At 39.8% G+C, this 19,713-nt stretch overlaps 1 protein-coding gene across 1 annotated transcript; it reads right to left on the bottom strand.

The window, feature by feature from the left end:
- Positions 1-7,551: 7,551 nt before the first annotated feature.
- Positions 7,552-17,073, bottom strand: Nudt12 (nudix hydrolase 12). Its single transcript, XM_059278474.1, has 6 exons — positions 16,868-17,073; positions 14,911-15,503; positions 13,823-13,990; positions 12,445-12,558; positions 9,135-9,334; positions 7,552-8,175 (listed from the first exon to the last, which is right to left on the bottom strand). The coding sequence occupies exons 1-6, from the start codon at positions 17,071-17,073 to the stop codon at positions 8,065-8,067; spliced, it is 1,392 nt and encodes a 463-aa protein (XP_059134457.1). The 3' UTR covers positions 7,552-8,064.
- Between the last annotated feature and the right edge of the window lie 2,640 nt (positions 17,074-19,713).

A 19,713-nucleotide genomic window follows, 5' to 3' on the forward strand; every position in this document is an offset into this window, starting at 1 on the left:
TAAATGATCCTGTTTCTCTTTAACTACATTTTGCCTCTGGGCTTTTTACCTCTCGTTGGTCTATATATCTTTATTTCCGTCTTACTTCATGGCTGGCTGTGTGGCTGTGTGGTTGGCCGCTAGCATCCTTCTCTCCTCCTTTTCTTGCTCTTCTCTTAAGCCTAGATTTTGCCTTCTATTTATTCTCTCTGCCTGGTAGCCCTGCTTCTCCCTCTCCTGCCTAGCTATTGGCCATTGAGCTCTTCATTAGACTAGTCAGGTGTTTTAGGCAGGCAAAGTAACACAGCTTTACAAAGTTAAACAAATGCAACATAAAAGAATGTAAGGCATCTTTGCATCATTAAAACAAATGTTCCACAGCATAAATGAATGTTAACATCTTAAACTAATTCCACAACACCAGCCAACCAACTAGCTAACTAAAGTTGGAGTAGAATACTTGGCCTCAAGCTCTGGTTCACCGATTATAAGGAATGTGCCTTTAGGAATGGAATCCTCTGTTTAGACCATTGTTAAATTCGGGATAATATCAACAAGCATTTCATAAGGTAGTTGCCAAGTCCAAGCTCCAAAGACAAGAAAGAAGATGCAGGAATCATAAGCAAATGAGATACACTTTATGCACTAGGGGTAATGGCTACTCTAGATGCCAACAGGCATACAGGCAGGCACAAGGCAGTGGGCTACACACAGGTGGGTAAAGTAACCAATGCAGCCTTGCACATACATGCCAAGTAGATACGCGTAAGCAAAGGCAAAGTCACTTGTTTTAGACCTCAAGGGCATGTTTCCAAAATCTCATGAAGTAACATTCTGCCAGAAATGCTTATTTAATAGGTTACATGACAGTTTGCTTCAGGTTCCCTGGGTGTCCAGTGTCAGCCATGTTTTTACTGATTCGTACTGGGTATCCATAACAATGTCATAGTCTCAGCTTCAACAGGCCCCTGTGGCCTTCTGTTCTCTACAGTTATGCCCTTGCTATTTTTCACATTACTGTAACACAGGACCTGACAAAGGCCACATTAGGAAGGGTACATTTATTTTATCTCAGTCCATCACTGTAGGGAAGGTGTGGCAGTAGGAGGGGAGACTTCTTGTCGCTTTGCCTTCACCATCAGGAGGCAGAGGCACCCACGATGGTGCTCCACTTGCTCCTCCTCCTTAGTCTGGAATTTCAGCCCATAGAATGGGGTCGCCCTTGTGTAAGGATGGGTCTTTGCACTTCCAATGAGGACTCGTCCAGAGGCCTGTCTTGTAGGGGATTCTAGATCCTGTCTAGCTGACAGTAATAACCACAGCAGATTATTTAAAGGATAAAACTATTAGAACATTGGTTACATAATATCCTGTGTAAGTCTTACTATGAGAATAAGGTAACCAGAGAGCTTGGTCCTTAGTAGCTGGCTATAAATAGGGACCTGCTGTTGTCTGAGGTGAGAAGTTACCTACAGGTTCACGTGTCTAAACACTTGGTGTCTACATGACGGTGTTATTTGGGAAGTGCATGGACCATTAGGAGGGAGAGCTTTGCTAGGGGAAGTGTGTCACTAGGGAGAGATCATGAAGTTTTCTGGCTGTGCCTCTCTTCCTGCTTCCTGACTGCGGATCAAATGAGACTACCATCCCCCCATTTGGGCCTCCATGTCTCCTGTGCTATGATGGATGGTAGCCTCTTGAGTTAGAAGACAGAGTAAACCTTTCCTCCCTTACCTTGCTTCTAATCAGGTATTTCATCAAAGCAATGAGAAAGCAACTGACAGAAGACCCATAATGTAACATGCAGAAGCAACATGGGAAGAAAGGTAAAAATCACCTATAGAGCCCAGAAGAGTGTGAAAAAAATGCACACTCTGTCTATTAATATCAAAATGTTAATGATAGACAAAGTGGCTGGGACCTTAAAAGATTAGTATGGCAAGCCTAGCAATAGGTACAAAACAAATTAAAGGTCTCCCTGGAAGTGGTTATTAGATACCACTAGAGCCACGGTAACGTTGAGGCTTTCAGACATGTATTTTCTCAACACTGCACAGCACACAGAATTCCCACTGGCTTCACAATTATGGTTACTTCCAGCGGAGCCCTAACCCAGGATGCAGAGGGGATGGCAGTGGTCAGGACCAACCAAGCCCCTGGGGTTTCAATTTGCACATGACTTTGGGGCATCTTTTTAAAATGATGCTCTGCTCACAATTTTTCAAAAAACCAAAAACCAAAAAAAAAAAAAAAAAAAAAAACCCAAATGAAACAACAAAGAAATGAATTAGCACCGACTAGAATTTTCAATCCTGTTCTACAGACACAAGGAAACCTAACTCAGAAACTGCAGTAAGCTGTTGGGTAGATGGCATTTAAATCACTGTTGTCTCCACTGACAGAGACGACTCCTGCCCTCCGCCACCTGAGTAAATAAATATTTATAAGGCTCTCTACTAAGTCTGCAGGACACCACACTGTTCCCATAGACGACAATTTCAGGCTAGAGTGAAATAGGCCGGTTTAAAAAAAAACGAAACAATGAAAAACCCCACTGCCTTCCATCAGTTGTTCATTCTCTTCTCTAATAGAGGGAAGAGTACCATTTTCAATTTCTACTGCTGGGTGGAAAGTCATCCTGAAATTGAAGCCACTTCCCAGGCTAAGTGGTTGGAAGAAAGTTAATCTGTCAGGACTGAGACAGTAAGTTGGACAAGTATAGTTCCCTTGAGCCACCAGGGGAAGCCAGGACTGTTTTTTATTCCTTCAGCTGCAGTTTTTCTATCAGACTTCTAGTAAGAAGAAAAAAAAAAATTCATTAGCCGATAGGTTTATTTTTTTTTAACTTAAATTTTATGATAAAATTTCATAGCCACCCCCAATATTCTGGAGAGCATTACTGGCTTGGGACTTGTGAGAAGGAGAAATGTCCATTGATTGTTGCTTTGGGTTTGCTGAGCAGTAAAAGGGGAAACATGGTCTGGTAGGAAGAGAAAAAAGTTCGTAGGGCTCCTCCTACCAATGAATAGCTGTATATTCCTTCAGTTGTATGTATGACTAGAACAAGCAACCTCCATACTGGTCTGGTTAACATGTCTACATGTGTACTCTGCAGCTGAAAGTAAACGCTTTCCAAACACACATTCAGGCTGCTGATTGCACATTTTCCTATGTTGTCTTTGACCATTTGTATTTAAATAACAGCAAAAAATGACTTGAAAATCTGTTACATGTGACAAAAGTCTGTACAAAATTTAGTCAACACTTCAGCATAGATGGGAGTGGGCCAGGAGGCCTCACCTCTCCTGGAGGGGCTACTGGCAGTTAATGTCAGCTGGGGGCAGGGGTTGGTGGTTAGGGGGAAGGGAGTGTCATTTTCTTCTGTGGTTTCCTCACTGATATGGTGCCCATGCTCTAGTAAATAACCCCCTACTCAAGATCATATGAACAACTCTAATTACCTCATGGGTCACATGCGGGGCAGCTACCTACCAACCCCACAGTTCCCCAGAGTTTTCTTGAGTGCAAGCAGCAGGAAATATTAGATAGAAGGATTTAGATTGTGGAGATAAACAGATAGAAAATACAGGATATAAACTTGTTCCAATGGACCCTGACTGTCTCTGCCCCAGGGTATTTATAGAGACGCCAAGAGGTGGAGCAAAAGACCTACCCCACCCCCCAGCACAGCCAAATGTAGACCATCTCAGACACCTGCACTCAGGCATGTGGTCCAATCATCCTCTCCATGCAGACCCGCTGGGTAAAGCCACGAGGAACCTGAAAATGGGCTCCCACAGTCACACACAAAACAGAATATGAAAAGAGAAGGAGAGCCGGGCGGTGGTGGCGCACGCCTTTAATTCCAGCACTTGGGAGGCAGAGCCAGGCGGATCTCTGTGAGTTCGAGGCCAGCCTGGTCTACAGAGCGAGATCCAGGAAACGTGCAAAGCTACACAGAGAAACCCTGTCTCGAAAAACCAAAAAAAAAAAAAAAAAAAAAAAAAAAAAAAAAAAAAAGAAAAGAAAAGAAAGAAAAGAGAAGGAGGATATGTTGTAAAGATGGGGTGGTGAAGGAGAGGAACAGGATGGAAAACAGCCAAAATCCACTATATACACACATGTATGAAACCATCAAAAGATTTTAAAACAAAAACAAACAAATCCATGTTCACTTTAGAAGCTGTTTTGATTTCTACCTTGGTATTTGGAGAAGAAGAATGCCAAGAATGGTATAAAAGAGGAAAAGTTGCTTTTGGTATTTATTTTCACAATTACTTCCTGCAGTTCTTGCCTACTCAACAACTTTTGGAAAATACAGGCATTTACCGGCATTGCATAGAACCTCTGCCTCCTCACAGCAGCCCTGCTCTCATATGTCCTTGTAGCACCAAAGCTAATACTTTTCCATCTCCTGGGCTCCCCTTTTTCATTCTGTCTTCTCTTCACTCACAGCTCTAGCTGTATCTTTAGCAGGCTGGCTAATTTTCACAACAATGCAAACGTTTACTGCTCTCTGTGTGTCTGTTATTGTGAATTGAAGTACAGGCTCTGAGAGCATCCTACCATTGAGTGATAGCCTCACCACTGTCCTTATTTCTCATTTTGAGACAGGGTTTCACTAAGGTGTCCAGCATGCTTTCAGATTCACTCTGTGGTGCAGGCGGGTCTTGAATTTGCAATCCTCCAGCCTCAGGCCTGATTGTCAGGAATTATAGGCTTGCTTTGCTGGGTCAGGCTCTGAGCTCCGATTTATCACAAACTATAAACAAGCAAAAATTTAAAAATGCAAATATTGACCATAGTAGACAAGTAATTAAGATTGACTGTGCTGCAAAACCAGCTTCAAATCTGAAGATTTTAGTGATTAATGACTTAAGTACATGCAAGCCCATGTACTACCACAAACTAAAAAACTTAAGATTCAAACAGACTTTTTTTTTTTTTAAATGCTTGTATTCAAACCCAGTGCCTTGGAGGCATTACACAAGTATATTACCACTGGGCAACAACCCTGCACCAAATCAAAATTTTAATTCTTTCATCAGGTAAAGTTAGAAACATCCGTAATCCAAGAACTCTATAGTTGAAGAACTCAAGACTGTAATTTTGAGTCTTTCTTGAGATATAATGAAACTGCAGCTCAAAAAAAAAAAAAAAAAAAAAAAAAGACAAGAAAAAAAAAAGAAAAGGAAAGGAAAAAACAATCTTCCACGTACATGATACAGGCTAAAATTTCTATTTGTGTCAAAGAAATTCATCAAAACATTAAAAACACATAATACACAAACAGAATATATTTTAATTCATTATTACACTGATTTCCATTGGAATACCTGTGTGACATTCGCCCCTCTAGAGCTGGTTAAGATAGCAATCATTACTATTTACATCTATCCTCATCTCTCCAAGGTCACAACTTAGGAATGACTATTAAAAACAATCATTTATTGACTGATTTTCCACAAGTACAGAAGGAAATTGAAACTAAAATCTATACATTTTGACGTTTGTATTTTATTTTGCTTTTTAACATTAAGGGTATTGGCGTCCACAGGTACTAAAAAGCACATTTGGAACAAAAATGAGCTTCAGTTGATCATATTTCATAATAATCAAAGTATATTATTTTAATATAGTTATATAGCTCCAACGTACCATGTATTGTCAATGTCCTGTATAGGCTTTGGTTTGATGTAAGGTTCTGACTCTAAGAAGCTTTCATTAACTCGGCAGTAGTACTCATTAGTGAAATCAATTCTCTGAGAAAGTTATATTTAGGTTAAAAAAAAATTTAAGTGCTATACCTAAAATTTGAATTAACAGAATTTAATAGCTAAGTTCATTCTTCCTATTTTCCTTCCTTTTAACCTATTCACCGTGTGTGTGTGTTTGTGTGTGCGTGCGTGTGTGTGTGTGTGTGTGTGTGTGTGTGTGTGTGTGTAGGCCAAGAGGTGGAAGTCAGGTGTCTTCTTCAGTCACTTGTCTCTGTCTTATGGAAACATGCATGCAGGTGCCTGAGGATCCAGAAGATGGTGCTGGATGCTGTGGAGCTGTAAGTGGTTGTGAGCTGCCTGAGGAGGATCATAGGAACCAAACTCTGGTCCTTTCCAAGAATGGAAATGTGCTCTTCACCACTGAGCCATCTCCAGCATTCCGCCTTGTGTTTTGAGACAAGGTCTCTCAGTGAGTTTACTGATTCGTTAGACTGACTGGACAAACCCCCAGGACACTCATGCCTCTGCCTCTTTAAACCAGGGACTCAATATTTATGTCTCTGAACGCAGTTTCTTAAATGGGTGCAGAGGGTCTGAACGGAAGTCTGCATGCTTGCATAGCAAACACCTTAATGCCTGAGCCATTTTTCTAGCCCCCCATTTCACAGATGCTTTGGGTAATCGATTCTGTTTCCTATTCCAGGGAAAATCTAGTTCTTAGTTGCATACTACAAACTGCTACAATTATTATGTTCAACATTTATTGTGCCTAAAGTCTCTTCAAGTTCAAACAGACTAGCAAAGGGGCAAAATACATACATTTGTATAGTTAAAACAACTGCAGAACAGCCAAGTAAAATATATGTGTCTATATGGTAAAACTGGGAAATACTGCAATTACTTTCTCTAGGGTCTTAGCAATTCAATTCTAAAGTATACTAATTAAGGGTGCTTAGGATGTGATGAATTTAGGGCAAAGCCAAAATATCATATTTCAGTGTAATGAATACTGATGGTAATTATTATATATTCTTTGCCAAAAGAAATATATAATATATCCCTCATCACAAAATTAAATAAAGCCAATGCTTTATTTAATATGTAAATATACTTGAGATTTAGTTTCTGACCTTCATAAAATGTTAATGTCCAGTGGAAAATTGTGTGGTGATATTTTATCTGTGTCCCACAATAAAGTTTATCTGAGGATCAGAAGAAAAAGCCAGGCACTATAGTAAACATAGAAGTCAGGCAGTGGTAGCACACACCTTTAATCCTGTCACTCAGGAGGCACAGATTCCCTCTGGATCTCTGTGAGTTCAAGGCCACACTGGGAACAGAGCCAGACATGGTGGCACACACCTTAATTCTAACACTAGTTAACCATAAAGGTCTGGAGGTCTGTACAGACAGGCAGGAAGTGACAGAGCTGGGCAGGAAGAGGAAGTGATGTAGATCGGTAGAGAAGAAGTGAGATGGCAGAACAGAAAGGCACATAGGAATATATACATTGTATATATACATATATACATATATACAATGTACACAGGAAGTAGGTCTCTTTGGCAGAGGATCTCCAAGCGGGTAAGAACATGGCTGGCTTCTTTCTGCTTTTATGATCTTTCAGCTTTTCACCCCAATATCGGCTTTGGGGTTTTTATTTAATAAGACCTTTTAAGATTCACGTTACAATATTGGAAAAACTTCACTTGACTTAATAACAGCTTTAAGTGTAAGTAAAACAGACAGATGCAGCAGTTAGCTTTGGATTGAACAGTGAGGTCCCAGAGACAGTGGTGTGCATGTGTTCTTTAGTTCTCTACCCCTGACTGTTGCAGTCTGAGCTCAGTGATGGGTAAGTTGGGAAAAGAAAATCATTCTCAACACTAGTCAGATTAAACTTGAAGTGACACTCTACAGTACCACCACTAGCACAGCAGGCCAGGAGAACGGTAGTGAGACGACCAGATATAGGCTGAAGCTCAACATTCATTAACGTTATTTTGACGCATTTCTCCAACACTGAATCTAGTCTTTACAAGAGATGGATTCATGTTCATCCCACTTCTGGAGCACACTTCATTCCAACAGGATCTATCTTGGTAGAAATATAGTTAGTCTCATGAGATAAAATTGTGAAGCACAACAAAAATGTTCACAGGCTGACTCTAAATTTAAGAAAATCTAAGCCATCATTCTAATTTATAAAACTATGAATTTTTTAGTTAATAATGGAAAGAACACTTAAAATATTTTCGAGGTCCCCAAATTTTATAAGATTTAAAGATCAATAAATATATCTAATCTTACTTGAGAAATAAGTAGCATTACAATTAAATAATACTCCAACAGATTCTAGTAGTTTTCATTAGAGATTGGGGTTCATTCTAACCCAGTGTTTGATTAACTGATGTGCAATAGCTCGGCTTGGTGGTACAAAGAATGCTTGCTGCTTCCCTTTGGTAAGAACATCCATAACCTAAAACACAACCAGAAGACAACACAACACATCAGTGGAGCCGCTAATGTTGCATTTCCAATTGCTTTGGTGAATCAGTGTTTCGGTTTTTAAACGTTCCAGGAAGGCATATCAAAACAAGGCCATGAATAAAAACAAAATATATCTTCTGTATTTAACTTCAAGGAGAAGTTAACTTTTTGGTATAGATTCCTTTTCCACAATTCCTACAAAATGCTACATTGTGTCCTTTTATTTCTATACAAAATTTGGGCTTTGTAAAACAAAACAAAACAACAACGAAAACAATAAGAAACCCCAAACCAGTCCATTAATTTATCTCCTTTACTTAGGGATGTAATTTTAAAAAGTTCTCATGAATATATAGTATGACATATTTATGCATTTAATAACATCTATGTCTTTCTCGCCCTTCAGTATATTTCTTTCTTCCTTCTCTTTCTACATATATATATTTAAAGATGGAGTCTCACTATACAGTCCAGGCTGGCCTGGGACTCACTATATATATTGTACTCAGACTCTTGGCTATTCATACGCTTCGGTATCATCTTTATATATACACAAGAACTTCAAAAACTTCAAGCATTTTTTACTGATTTTTGAGAGCTATTTGCTTTAACGTAAATATCTGAGATTAATATTTGTTATGTCCGAACTAATTTAAATACTTTGAGTTCACTAACAGAGATTATCCTTCATTCACCAGCCAGTATAAAATGTGAAAATTGGAATGGCACAGATTCGTCATTCTAGGAGAATCTCTCAGAATGAGTCAAACAGGACACATCAGCAACACACATTTTTTATATGGAATTATCAATTACATTATAATCCATTCATAACGAGAGGGCGGCAGTCACTCATTCAACTTGCTGGAATATGCTTCCTTGCTGCATGCCCAAACCAATACTATCAGGGAACAATCAATATAATAAGGAAATGAGATTGAACTTTACCTGTTCTCTGGTGAACCATCGGGCATCCTCTATTTCATTCTTGTCAACTTTAATTTCTGTAGACACTGCCACAGCTAAACAACCAATCATTAAGGAGGAGGGCATTGGCCATGGCTGACAAGAGACATACTGAACATGGCCAACTTTGACTCCGCTTTCCTCCTCCACTTCTCTCCGCACGGCGTCTTCTATTGTCTCCCCTAATCAGAAGAGGCAAAAGAACAGCAGCGGCTCAACATGACTTGGACACTGGGAACTCCAAACAGGGCAGACATTTGGAAACCGCTCTGGAGAGAGCCCCCATTCAATGAATGCTAATTCTAGACTGGAAGTGAAAAAAGCCTTACATTTGGAAGTCTGTGGCCACAAATAGAATAGCAAAATGCCAACAATCAACTTCCGTTTCTTAAAAGCCCCAATTTGGCAGTTCTGTAAAAACAATAATTACAAAATCTGCAACTATCTATCACATACTCCTGACTAAACGTTATTAAAAATGTTATTACCTCATGCATCACTATTCATAAGCCATTATTTCATGAGTTTTATAAATGGTTAGTTTTGCCCTCCATTAAAAATCATCTTTTATTCTGAGATGGGGTCTTATGAAGCTCATGTTGGCTTTGAACTTGCTATGTAGCTGAGGTTATCCTTCATCCATAGAGTCTAGTGCCTCCACTTCACAAGAGTTGGGGTTGCAGACAAGCATGTACTATGACACCCAGCTTCCATCAAAACCTTGAAATTCAAATCACAATGAATTCTTTCTAAATATTGTTTTACTTGTGAATAAATGTTCTGGGTTTGTTGGAGCTTCAAATAATAAAAAGATATTAAGTAAAATTAATTTGGATGTTTAGGAGTTTTAAAATTTATAAGTATTTAATGAAACATATTTTTAAATACAGCTTTTTTTTTTTTTTTCCCAAGATAGGGTTTCTCTGTGTAGTTTTGTTGACTGTCCTGGATCTTTCTCTGTAGACCAGGCTGACCTCGAACTCACAGAGATCCGCCTGCCTCTGCCTCCTGAGTGCTGGGATTAAAGGTGTGTGCCACCGCCGACTGGCTTAAATACAGCTTTTATTTCAAATAAGTTGATGCATTCTCTAAATATAAGTTCTTGTATTTGTTACACAAAATACACAGTTAAAATAAGCCATAGACTAGTTGAAAAGATTTGCCAGACCATAATAACAATAAATGCCTAAAATCAATTTTAATTAAGGCTGAGAAATGGAAACAAAACAGACAAAGAACACAACTATCTACAAAGAAAAGAAAAGGAATACTGGACGTGTAATACACATTTGACAATGATGTTCCATCAGCAGAGCAATGGGAACACACACGCAGGAATGACACACTACTTCTTACCTCTCTGAAGGACAATCTATAATTTGAAACCCCAGGCTGGGCCTGGTGGCACTTGCCTATAATCCCAGGATGTGGTAAGCCCAGGCAAGAGGATAAATTGGAAGCTTATCTGAGCTATAGAGCAAACACTCTTTCAAAGTGTGAAAATTCCAAATTGTGAAAAGTCCAAGGTGGTAAAGATATGGACTAATGTAACATTCAAGTATTGTTGGTGGGGGTGTTATCAGGGAAAACTTAGAGGCACTTGACAACATTTCGTGAAGTCTAATATGCTAATATATGCAGTGGCAATTCTACTCTCTATATACACCTGAAATAGCTCTTGCAAGTGTACATAAAGAGAGGAACAAAAATACTACATACAGTAATGTTTTAAATAGTCAAAATCCTGAAATAAATTAAATATCCACAGAACAGATGAATATACACCAGAAAATTAATGTGTGAAATACTACTTAGTAGTTTAAAATGGATTACACTTTAAAAAAGTATTCATTTTTTTCATATATTATGTTTTGATTATATTCTTCCTTCTCCCCCATTCTTCCCAGATCCTCATCGTCTACTTATCCACCTAATTTCATGTCCTCCCTCTCTTGAAAAAGCAAAAAAACAAAACAAAAACAAAAAATAAAAACAGACGAACTAAGGAGGGGGAAGAAGAAGAAAAGGAGGAGGAGGAGCAGAAGGAGGAGGAGCAGGAGAAGGAGGAGCAGGAGAAGGAGGAGGAGGAGAAAAGAAATACCAAAACAAAACAAAAACACATGGAGTTAATTTTGTGTTGGCCAATTATTTTTGGGAATGGGACTTGTCCTAGATTGTGGTTGATAGTCTCAGTGACACTCCATTGGAGAAAACTGATTTTCCCTTTCACAGAAGGTATCTACTGCAAATAACTTTTTTGTTAGAGGTGGTACTTTGTGTCCACATCCCCTTCTCAGTGCAACATGGTGTTTAGGAGCAAGGACTCAGAAGTGGAATTGCCTGGGTTTGAATCCCTTCTCTATCACTGTGATTTGGGACAAGTTACACAGTCCTTGTGTCATAGTGCCCTCACCTGTGAAAGCCTTGTAAAAGTGCCCACTTTATAAGGCTGTAAAAGGACCACAAGATGCAATATGGGCAAGCTTCCAGCTGAGTGCCAGGTAATACATGCTTACTATTATAATTACCCAGCAGTGCAAACTAACACTGTATGTTGAGATTAAATTTTACTAATCCAGATATCCATTCACTTACTCTGGGATACCTAATAAAATCCTATTACATGTGAGGCATTGGCTCTGACTGTTTGATGTGTAAAAATGGATGAAAGAGAACATTATATCTCACAGAACTGATGTGCTACTGAAGCCGATAATCTATACATTATATATGTATTATAAGGTGGTGTTGATCACTGTAGGGAAAAGTCAGGTAGGATGCCTAGGATTGTGACTGCAGGTATAGGGGTTAAGGACAATGATATAACCCTTAGAAAGGGTGGCACTTACATCTAGCACTGAAGAGAGGTGTAAGCCACCTGGATTGCTGGTCAAAAAGTAATGTATGACAAAGCATATATGAAATTTTTTTTAAAAAACAAATACCTTACTTGTAAAAATTTGAAAAGATACAATGCTTAAAATTTGTGATTAAAATATTATTTAAAACATTTTGGGGTTGGCCAGATGATTCAGCAGGCAAAGGCATTTGTCACCGAGCTGGATGACTTAAACATACATGGGCCACACATGGTTAAGAAAGAGAAAACTGACAGAGTTGCTGTCTGTCTTTAACAGTGCACACCCTCATATATGCATATATATGTGCATGCACTAAAGACAATGTAGTAAAACATTTAAATGTCTCCATTTTATAGCATCGTATTTATTGGAGACTGTATCTCATATGTGATCTGATTCAAAATTCTAAAAATTATTCAGAAAAGGCTTACCAGGTTCAATAAATCCAGCGAGACAAGTAAACATGCCTGGGGGAAATCGCTTTTGCCTGCCTAAAAGACATTTGGTTCCATCTGGATGGATAACCTGCATGATTACTACTGGATCTGTTGAAAAAAACAAAAAGAAAAACAAAAAACCAGACACACAAGTAACGGGAAATATAATTAGACTCATTATGCAATAATAATATTCAGGTATATCTCTTACAAGAAGACAATTCCTGTTTACATATGACACCTCCTTTCTGCTCTAATGTGCTTGACAAATATCTGAGAAATTGCATAGAATACTTTCAGTAAGTGAAAGGAAGATGGGTTTTGCCATCCTTACTTCCAATCTGAGCAATATTTATTTTGTACTTGGGTACACTAGGCACACTGAAAAATTCAAATTTTACTAAAAAAAAAAAAAAAAAAAAGTACAGTAAATTGCTTTCGTCCTTTCATACCAATGCTCAATAAAATGCTTTTAAAAGTGAGCATGGCTCCTTAGTTAGCTTTGAATCACTAAAATAACAACACTTAGGTAACAGTTAATCTTTCTAGCAGTCACTAACTTAAAACACCCTCCTCACTAGATCCTGAGGAGAGCCAGGAACTAAGTTCCTTAGCAAGGAAAGATACAGCCATTAAGTCGCCACTTCCTCCCTGAGACTCCATCAGGAACTGCCAAGTCAATCTACTTCCTTTGTAATTTTAAGGGCTAGATTATGGAATTTCTCCAGGTAGAACAGAAACACAGCAGCAACTAGGAGGAGAGTTATAACCACAAGACTGGGTAACGGTCTAACAGGAACAGAGCACTGGAGACTTGATTATTCCTGAGTCAAGAGGAGTCACGCTGACTAGCTTTGAAATGAAGCATCCCAACACAGCAAATTCATGAACTAATTAAACTAAAGGTAAGACACGACTCATTGTGAACAATGCAGTCTTTTTACTGAATAACCATGACATACATTCAATAAAAATGTTCCTTAAAAACTTTCTTTCCAGTCTATCGTCTGACCCAAGATTCCAGGTAGCTGAGATTTCATTATCAAAAAACAAATATCCCCACCCACCCAAAAAAAAACAAAACAAAACATAAAAAGGCTTGAGTTTGCAGAGGCAGCTCAACAGTTAAGTATGCTTGCTGCTCTTAGAACCAGAGTTCATAGCCTGCCACCCACACTGGGTAGTTCTCAGTGAACTATGACTTCAGCTCAATAGGATGACACTCTCTTCTGGTCTATAACAGCACCTGCACACACATGTTCATACCTATATGCATGTACACACACATATATACATACATACATACACACACACACACACACACACACACACACACACACACACACACACTTTAAAAAAAGAAAAGCCTTACCAACTCTTGGATAAGATGTATTGTGGACGCCATGGAGACTAGGGCAGTTTTCTCTTAAACACACTCTTTTATATCCACCTTCTTCGATTTTGGTTGCGCTGCCACAGGTTGGGCAGAACTTGTATCGACTATGCCATGCAAGAACAGATCTCGCTTGAGCTACGACCCCTTTTAAAAAGAAGTATGAGAAGTCTTATTTCCATGCAAACTGGAATAACACGTAGGTACCATGCTCTGAAGCTACAGTGAGCACATACATTGTTTTCTGAATAGCTGCTTGACCAATGGCTTTCGTATTTATTTTTATGGTGTGTCATTATTATTAACTTTTATATTTTGTTTTTAAACACTTTATTGTAATAATCTCACAAATAAAATGATCACATAGCTAGGTTATGGTAGCCATTCAAAAAAGCTACTTTTATTTTCAACTTAATTTTCAATATAACAAGTGAAAATCTATGTTCATCACCACTATTCTATCTGCTTTCTCTCTTCTAGGCCACTGCAGGAACGAATCCACTCTTAACAAGGCACCTCGTCTCCACTCTACCTATTTATCTAAAATTCATACTTTATGAAGTAGCTAGCATTAACCTTGTTTTTTATAACACACACACAAATACACGCATAAACACACACACACACACACACACACACACACTCACACAATGTGGGTGGGCAGAGGGAGGCACTATTCCTGTAGCAGCAATAAATGGGCATTTAGAATAAAACTCTAGTTGTTTTTCCTTTTTTATTTGATATTAAAAAGCCCACCAACAGAAAACAAAACAGCTGAGGTCTTTGGCATCATGTTCAAAGTACTACAGGGGCTCAAAGGTTAAAAAGAATTAAACGAAACCATCACACATGGAGGTTCACTCTAAGGAAACTATCTTGGCTGACTAATGCCGCTGCCAGCACTAGAAGAGTGTCCTGGAGTGACAGCTTGAGGGAGTTCTCATGTTTACTGCTCACAGGCATGTGCCACCCAGATCTCACACACACACACACACACACACACACACACCTCCATACTCGCTTTAAAACCGGACCGTTACCGACAGAGAAACATTTCCTTTCCTCACCAGCTTCTTTTTCTTTCAACTGCAAAAGAGCTGGCATCGGAGGGTGAAGAAAATAACAATTTTCATGTCTTTGCTTAAACTCTTCGGCGGCAGCAGGTTCTATACCGAGAGCAAACCAAGCAACCAAACCATCCTCGTCCTCCACCGGGACTCCTCCAGCGTAACTGTGCGATCCCTTCCGCCGCATCTCAAGTTCTACTCCAAGGAACACCAAGGTGACCGTCTCAGGCTGAGCCAAGTAATCCTTCACATCCGTGTAGTTCAGCTGGCAGAGCTTGACTTCCGGCTGCTGTGAACTCTCTTTATTGCCGCCCAGAGTGACCAAGGGGTTTAAGTCTGAGAAAAGGACATAGACTGTGGCCGGGTGGCTCTCCTTAGCCTGCAGCCAGTCAGAATTATTTCTTTTGTCACTTTTCCGGTCCAGTAGTGTTCTGCTAAAATAATTTTCACATTCGTCTACTTCATTGGTTAGGAACCAAGGCTTCTTCCCACCTTTTGCATTCGCTAACATGTTAGCTATATGCTTATAACCCCAAAATACAGCGATATCGAGCGCAGTTTGCCTTGATTTATTGACAAGTGATCTGTCACATCTAGACAGAAGAAGAAAAATGGAAAGGAAAATCAAATGAGAAGTAAAGCTTTTCTCTTGTATTTTACTAAAATATATACATAGCCCCACTACTGAATGTGTGTATGCACTTTTTTTTTTCTTCCATCATTTGGTTCATAGCTCACTACTGAAGCTTAAAAGAATCATGTAACAATTGTAAGAAATGAAAGGTTAATGATAGTAGACATCTAAATAAAAAGGAAAATGTGTCTCTATATGCCATAAAGAAATGCAAACATTCTATATACTCCATGGTAGCCATAAGGAGACTCACACTTTTTGTTTTGTTTGGTTTTTCGAGACAGGGTTTCTCTGTGTAGCTTTGCACCTTTCCTGGAACTCACTCTGTAGCCCAGGCTGGCCTCAAGACTCACACTTTTTAGAAGAAAGGCATTAAACTCCCCATGGACATTCTTTTTGACAAAGTATGAAGGGTTAACTTATCAACTAAGGAAATTATTTCTCAAATGTAGCTCAGAGCTAGAGAGCTTGCCTGATAGGCATGAAGACTTGTGTTCAATTCCTAACACTGACCAAAAAAAAAAAAAAAGTTGCTTTAGTGAGAAATTAGGCTATCTTTCATATGATAAACTGAGCAATGAGCTATTTTTTTTTTTTTTTTTTTTGGTTTTTCGAGACAAGGTTTCTCTGTGTAGCTTTGCGCCTTTCCTGGGACTCACTTGGTAGCCCAGGCTGGCCTCGAACTCACAGAGATCCGCCTGGCTCTGCCTCCCGAGTGCTGGGATTAAAGGCGTGCGCCACCACCGCCCGGCCTGCAATGAGCTATTTAATAGCTAATCAATATAAAACTGTCTACATAAAAATGTGTGTTGTTGGTTGTTTTTTGTCTTTTGGCTCTTTGGGGGGCCCACCATCCCAAATAAATCACACACACACACGGAGGCTTATTCTTAATTATGAATGCCTGGCCTTAGGTTGGCTTGTTTCTTGTCAGCTTTTCCTAACTTAAATTAGCCCGCCTGCCTTTTACCTTTCTGTATCCTTGTATACCTTTCTTTCTCACTCCATTGCTGGTTGTGTAGCTGGGTGACTGGCCCTTGATGTCCTCCTCTTTCTCTAGCTCCTAGATCTCTCCTCTCCCAGATTTCTCCTTCTTTATATTCTCTCTGCCTGCCAGCCCTGCCTATCCTTTCTCCTGCCTCTCTATTGGCCATTCAGCTCTTCATTAGACCATCAGGTGTTTTAGACACGCACAGTAACACAGCTTCACAGAGTTAAACAAATGCAACATAAACAAAAGTAACACAGCTTAAAATAATATTCCCCAACAAATTGAAAGGACACAATAGGTCCTTTTAGGTGGTACAGCCCTAAGACGTTTACCCTTTCTCAAGCAGAAGCTGGACAATATCAGGGTGCCCATTCCTTGCAGCATACATTAAGGCAGTCCAGCCATTTTCGGAGGTTGAGTTGAGAAGAGATGGAGAATGACTGAGTATCCCTGCCAACCTGGCAACATCCCCTTCTGCAGCCGAACAGTGGAGTTCAGAAATTATTTCCTGTTTTGGATTTCTTGTTATGGACGACATTTCTTCCTTAAAGAAAAAAAAAAAAAACAAGAAAAAAAAAACAAGAAAAACCTTATTTGCAGTTGCTTTTTGCATGAGTGGATGAACATTATTTAAGTGCTAATCTTGGAAAAACAGTACGTTTCCAAACCAATACACCTGTCAAAAGATAATTCATAGTCAACTGTTATTGCCATGCAGATTTAGAAAATTTTATCAGTTGAGAATTATAATTCAATATGTGCCCAAGAGTCGGTTCACAGAATAACAAAAGAGCTCTGGTAATAGAGGTGAGGGTCTTAGGATGGTAGGAGAGCAGTAAGAACACAAAAAGGAGTGGGCATCTGTTGTGGATATCTTTCTGTAGGAGGTACAGAACAGGGCAGGGGCCCAGAGGAAAGAGGGTTAAAACACACAACATTAGAGGCAGATGTTTCAGCAGCTGATGAGTACATCCTATCCTGTGTCATAGATGTCATCTCGCAAGGAAATTATGGCTCCTCAGTTATTCAAGAGCTTTTAAAACTTCACATGAAAACAATTTACTGGTTAACCTTACATAATTAATTTTGCAATCCATATGGTACCGAGCTTTGTTCATGGTGTGAGGTAGACTAGATCAGGACTGATTTTCATCCCTGGATAATTCATGACTCAGCACTGTTCTTGAAATTATCTTTGTCTCATTGCACTGCATGGTTATCCTTGTCACAAATGAGATGACAACGCATTTTTGTATCTGTGGTTGGAAACACATTTTGTTGGCCACTATAGTCCTTGAAGCAGTTTTTAAAATGATTAACCTCGTCTGCCTTGGTCTTCTGTTTTGTTGTAAACAAAGCAAAGCCATGGTTCTTAATTTGTAGTCCTGAGTGGTGTTAAAAAAATTAGCTTGAAAATCGTTCATGTTTCAACTATCTGCTAACTACAAAATATTCTTTCTTTTTTTCTTAGTACTACTGCAAGTTCAACCCAGAGTCTTGTCACTTGGATTTCGAAACAGCAATCAGTTTAGCAATAGTTAAATCTGCAGTGTAGTCTGCACAGAGTTGAGGAAAATAAATGATAAGTCAAAGATTAACTTTTTGATCTGGCATCTGCTTTCCTGATTGTGTCTTCTATTATTTATAAATAGTTTAAAACTGTTCAAGGGAACTCAAAAAACTTGCTTAAAATCTGTTTGCAAATGAAATCAGGTGTAACATAGCTGATTTATTTTACTTATTTTCCCACTTTTTCATACTGAAGTTTTAAAATACTTTAAAATATTGTAGCCACGGCAGTAATAAACCAGGACTTTATTTTGAAGCGCTGCTAAGTGCCTTCCAAACTCCCTTTCTCTTAAATCAGATCCACAAACTCCTGCTACACAGCTTTGAGAACTTCAAAGGAAGTTCACGTTGACTGCTTCACTGTTCTCTGTTCAGAGGTCGTGATTTCAGAGTTCACGGTCACTCCCTCACTGTCCTCATAGATCAGCCCGGGTGACTGCAACATTGGTCATCCAAGCATGGGTCATACACTACCATCAATGCAATACGTACGCACAAAACATTCTCTGGACTAAGACGTGAAAGAAAATAAGCCCCCTGTCCTTTAGCGTCCTCAACACCGAAGTCATTTAGAAATACTGCCAGGACTCCTTCGAGGGAAGGCAGCTGCAGTACCTGTAAATCATTTCTTATTGGCAGGTCCTGTGGAGGGATTAAAGCCTTGCTCCTGCTTTCCAAGGCTATTCGGAGAGGACCATCAGAAGAGACTTGAGTTTTAAGGGAACCAGATCTTAACCAAACCAATATCCATTTTTACTCAGAAGTAACCCGGGGCCCTAGACCTGCCCAGCATGGCTCTAGCAGGCTATAATAAAGCCTCAGAGTGGACCTGTCAATTAAGCCACCAACCATCCTTTAATAAATCCCACTCACTGGGCTGTCAAGACCAAGTTAACCCATTAAGAGCAAACCCCTCAAGCACGGTCTTTGCATACGGCCAAATGCCTTGAACAGTTTTTTTTTTTTTTCCTTCTTCTTCTTCTATTGTACGCTTCCTTCTTTCAAGGAGAGACACATCCGAAGTCGTCTGCTTTACCCCCTAGAAAACTTGGCTGGAGATTTTAGCAGCTATGGCCCGCAGGCAGGGACAGGTCGGCGTCCCGCGCCTGCGCCCTCTAAGCCCGCGCCAGGCTGCGCCACCAGCCCGTGAGGGACGCCCAGGGACAGCCCGCCCTGGAAGGTCTCGGGGCCGACTGACGCTGCTGAGGCTACTAACCCAAGAGTGACCAGAGAAACCGCAACCGCGATGCAAGACTCCACTGGCAAAGTCAGCTCTCACAGTTCCCAGGGCTGGAGGTAACCTTCGGGACTTCCGGCGGAGGGCCACCGTCCTCGCACAGCTTTATGGGAGATGTAGTTTAAAGACCATCCACTGTGCCTGGCTGGAGATTGGGGCGGGGTCGGGGTCCGGGTGGGGACCAGGACTTGTAACTGAAGATGGGCTAATCCCTCCCTCCAGATGGAGGTGTGCAGAGCAAAGTGCTGACGATGTGATAACTAGGTCTGTGGAAATGGTCTTGTTTTCCAGTAGTTCTCATCCAGCTCCCGAACTTGGCTTCCTATGATAGAGTTCACTGCCACTGAGTTTTCTATAGTGTTGTATAAAATG

Source organism: Peromyscus eremicus, chromosome 13, assembly GCF_949786415.1.
Source record: "Peromyscus eremicus chromosome 13, PerEre_H2_v1, whole genome shotgun sequence".
NCBI classification, from domain to species: Eukaryota; Metazoa; Chordata; class Mammalia; order Rodentia; family Cricetidae; genus Peromyscus; species Peromyscus eremicus.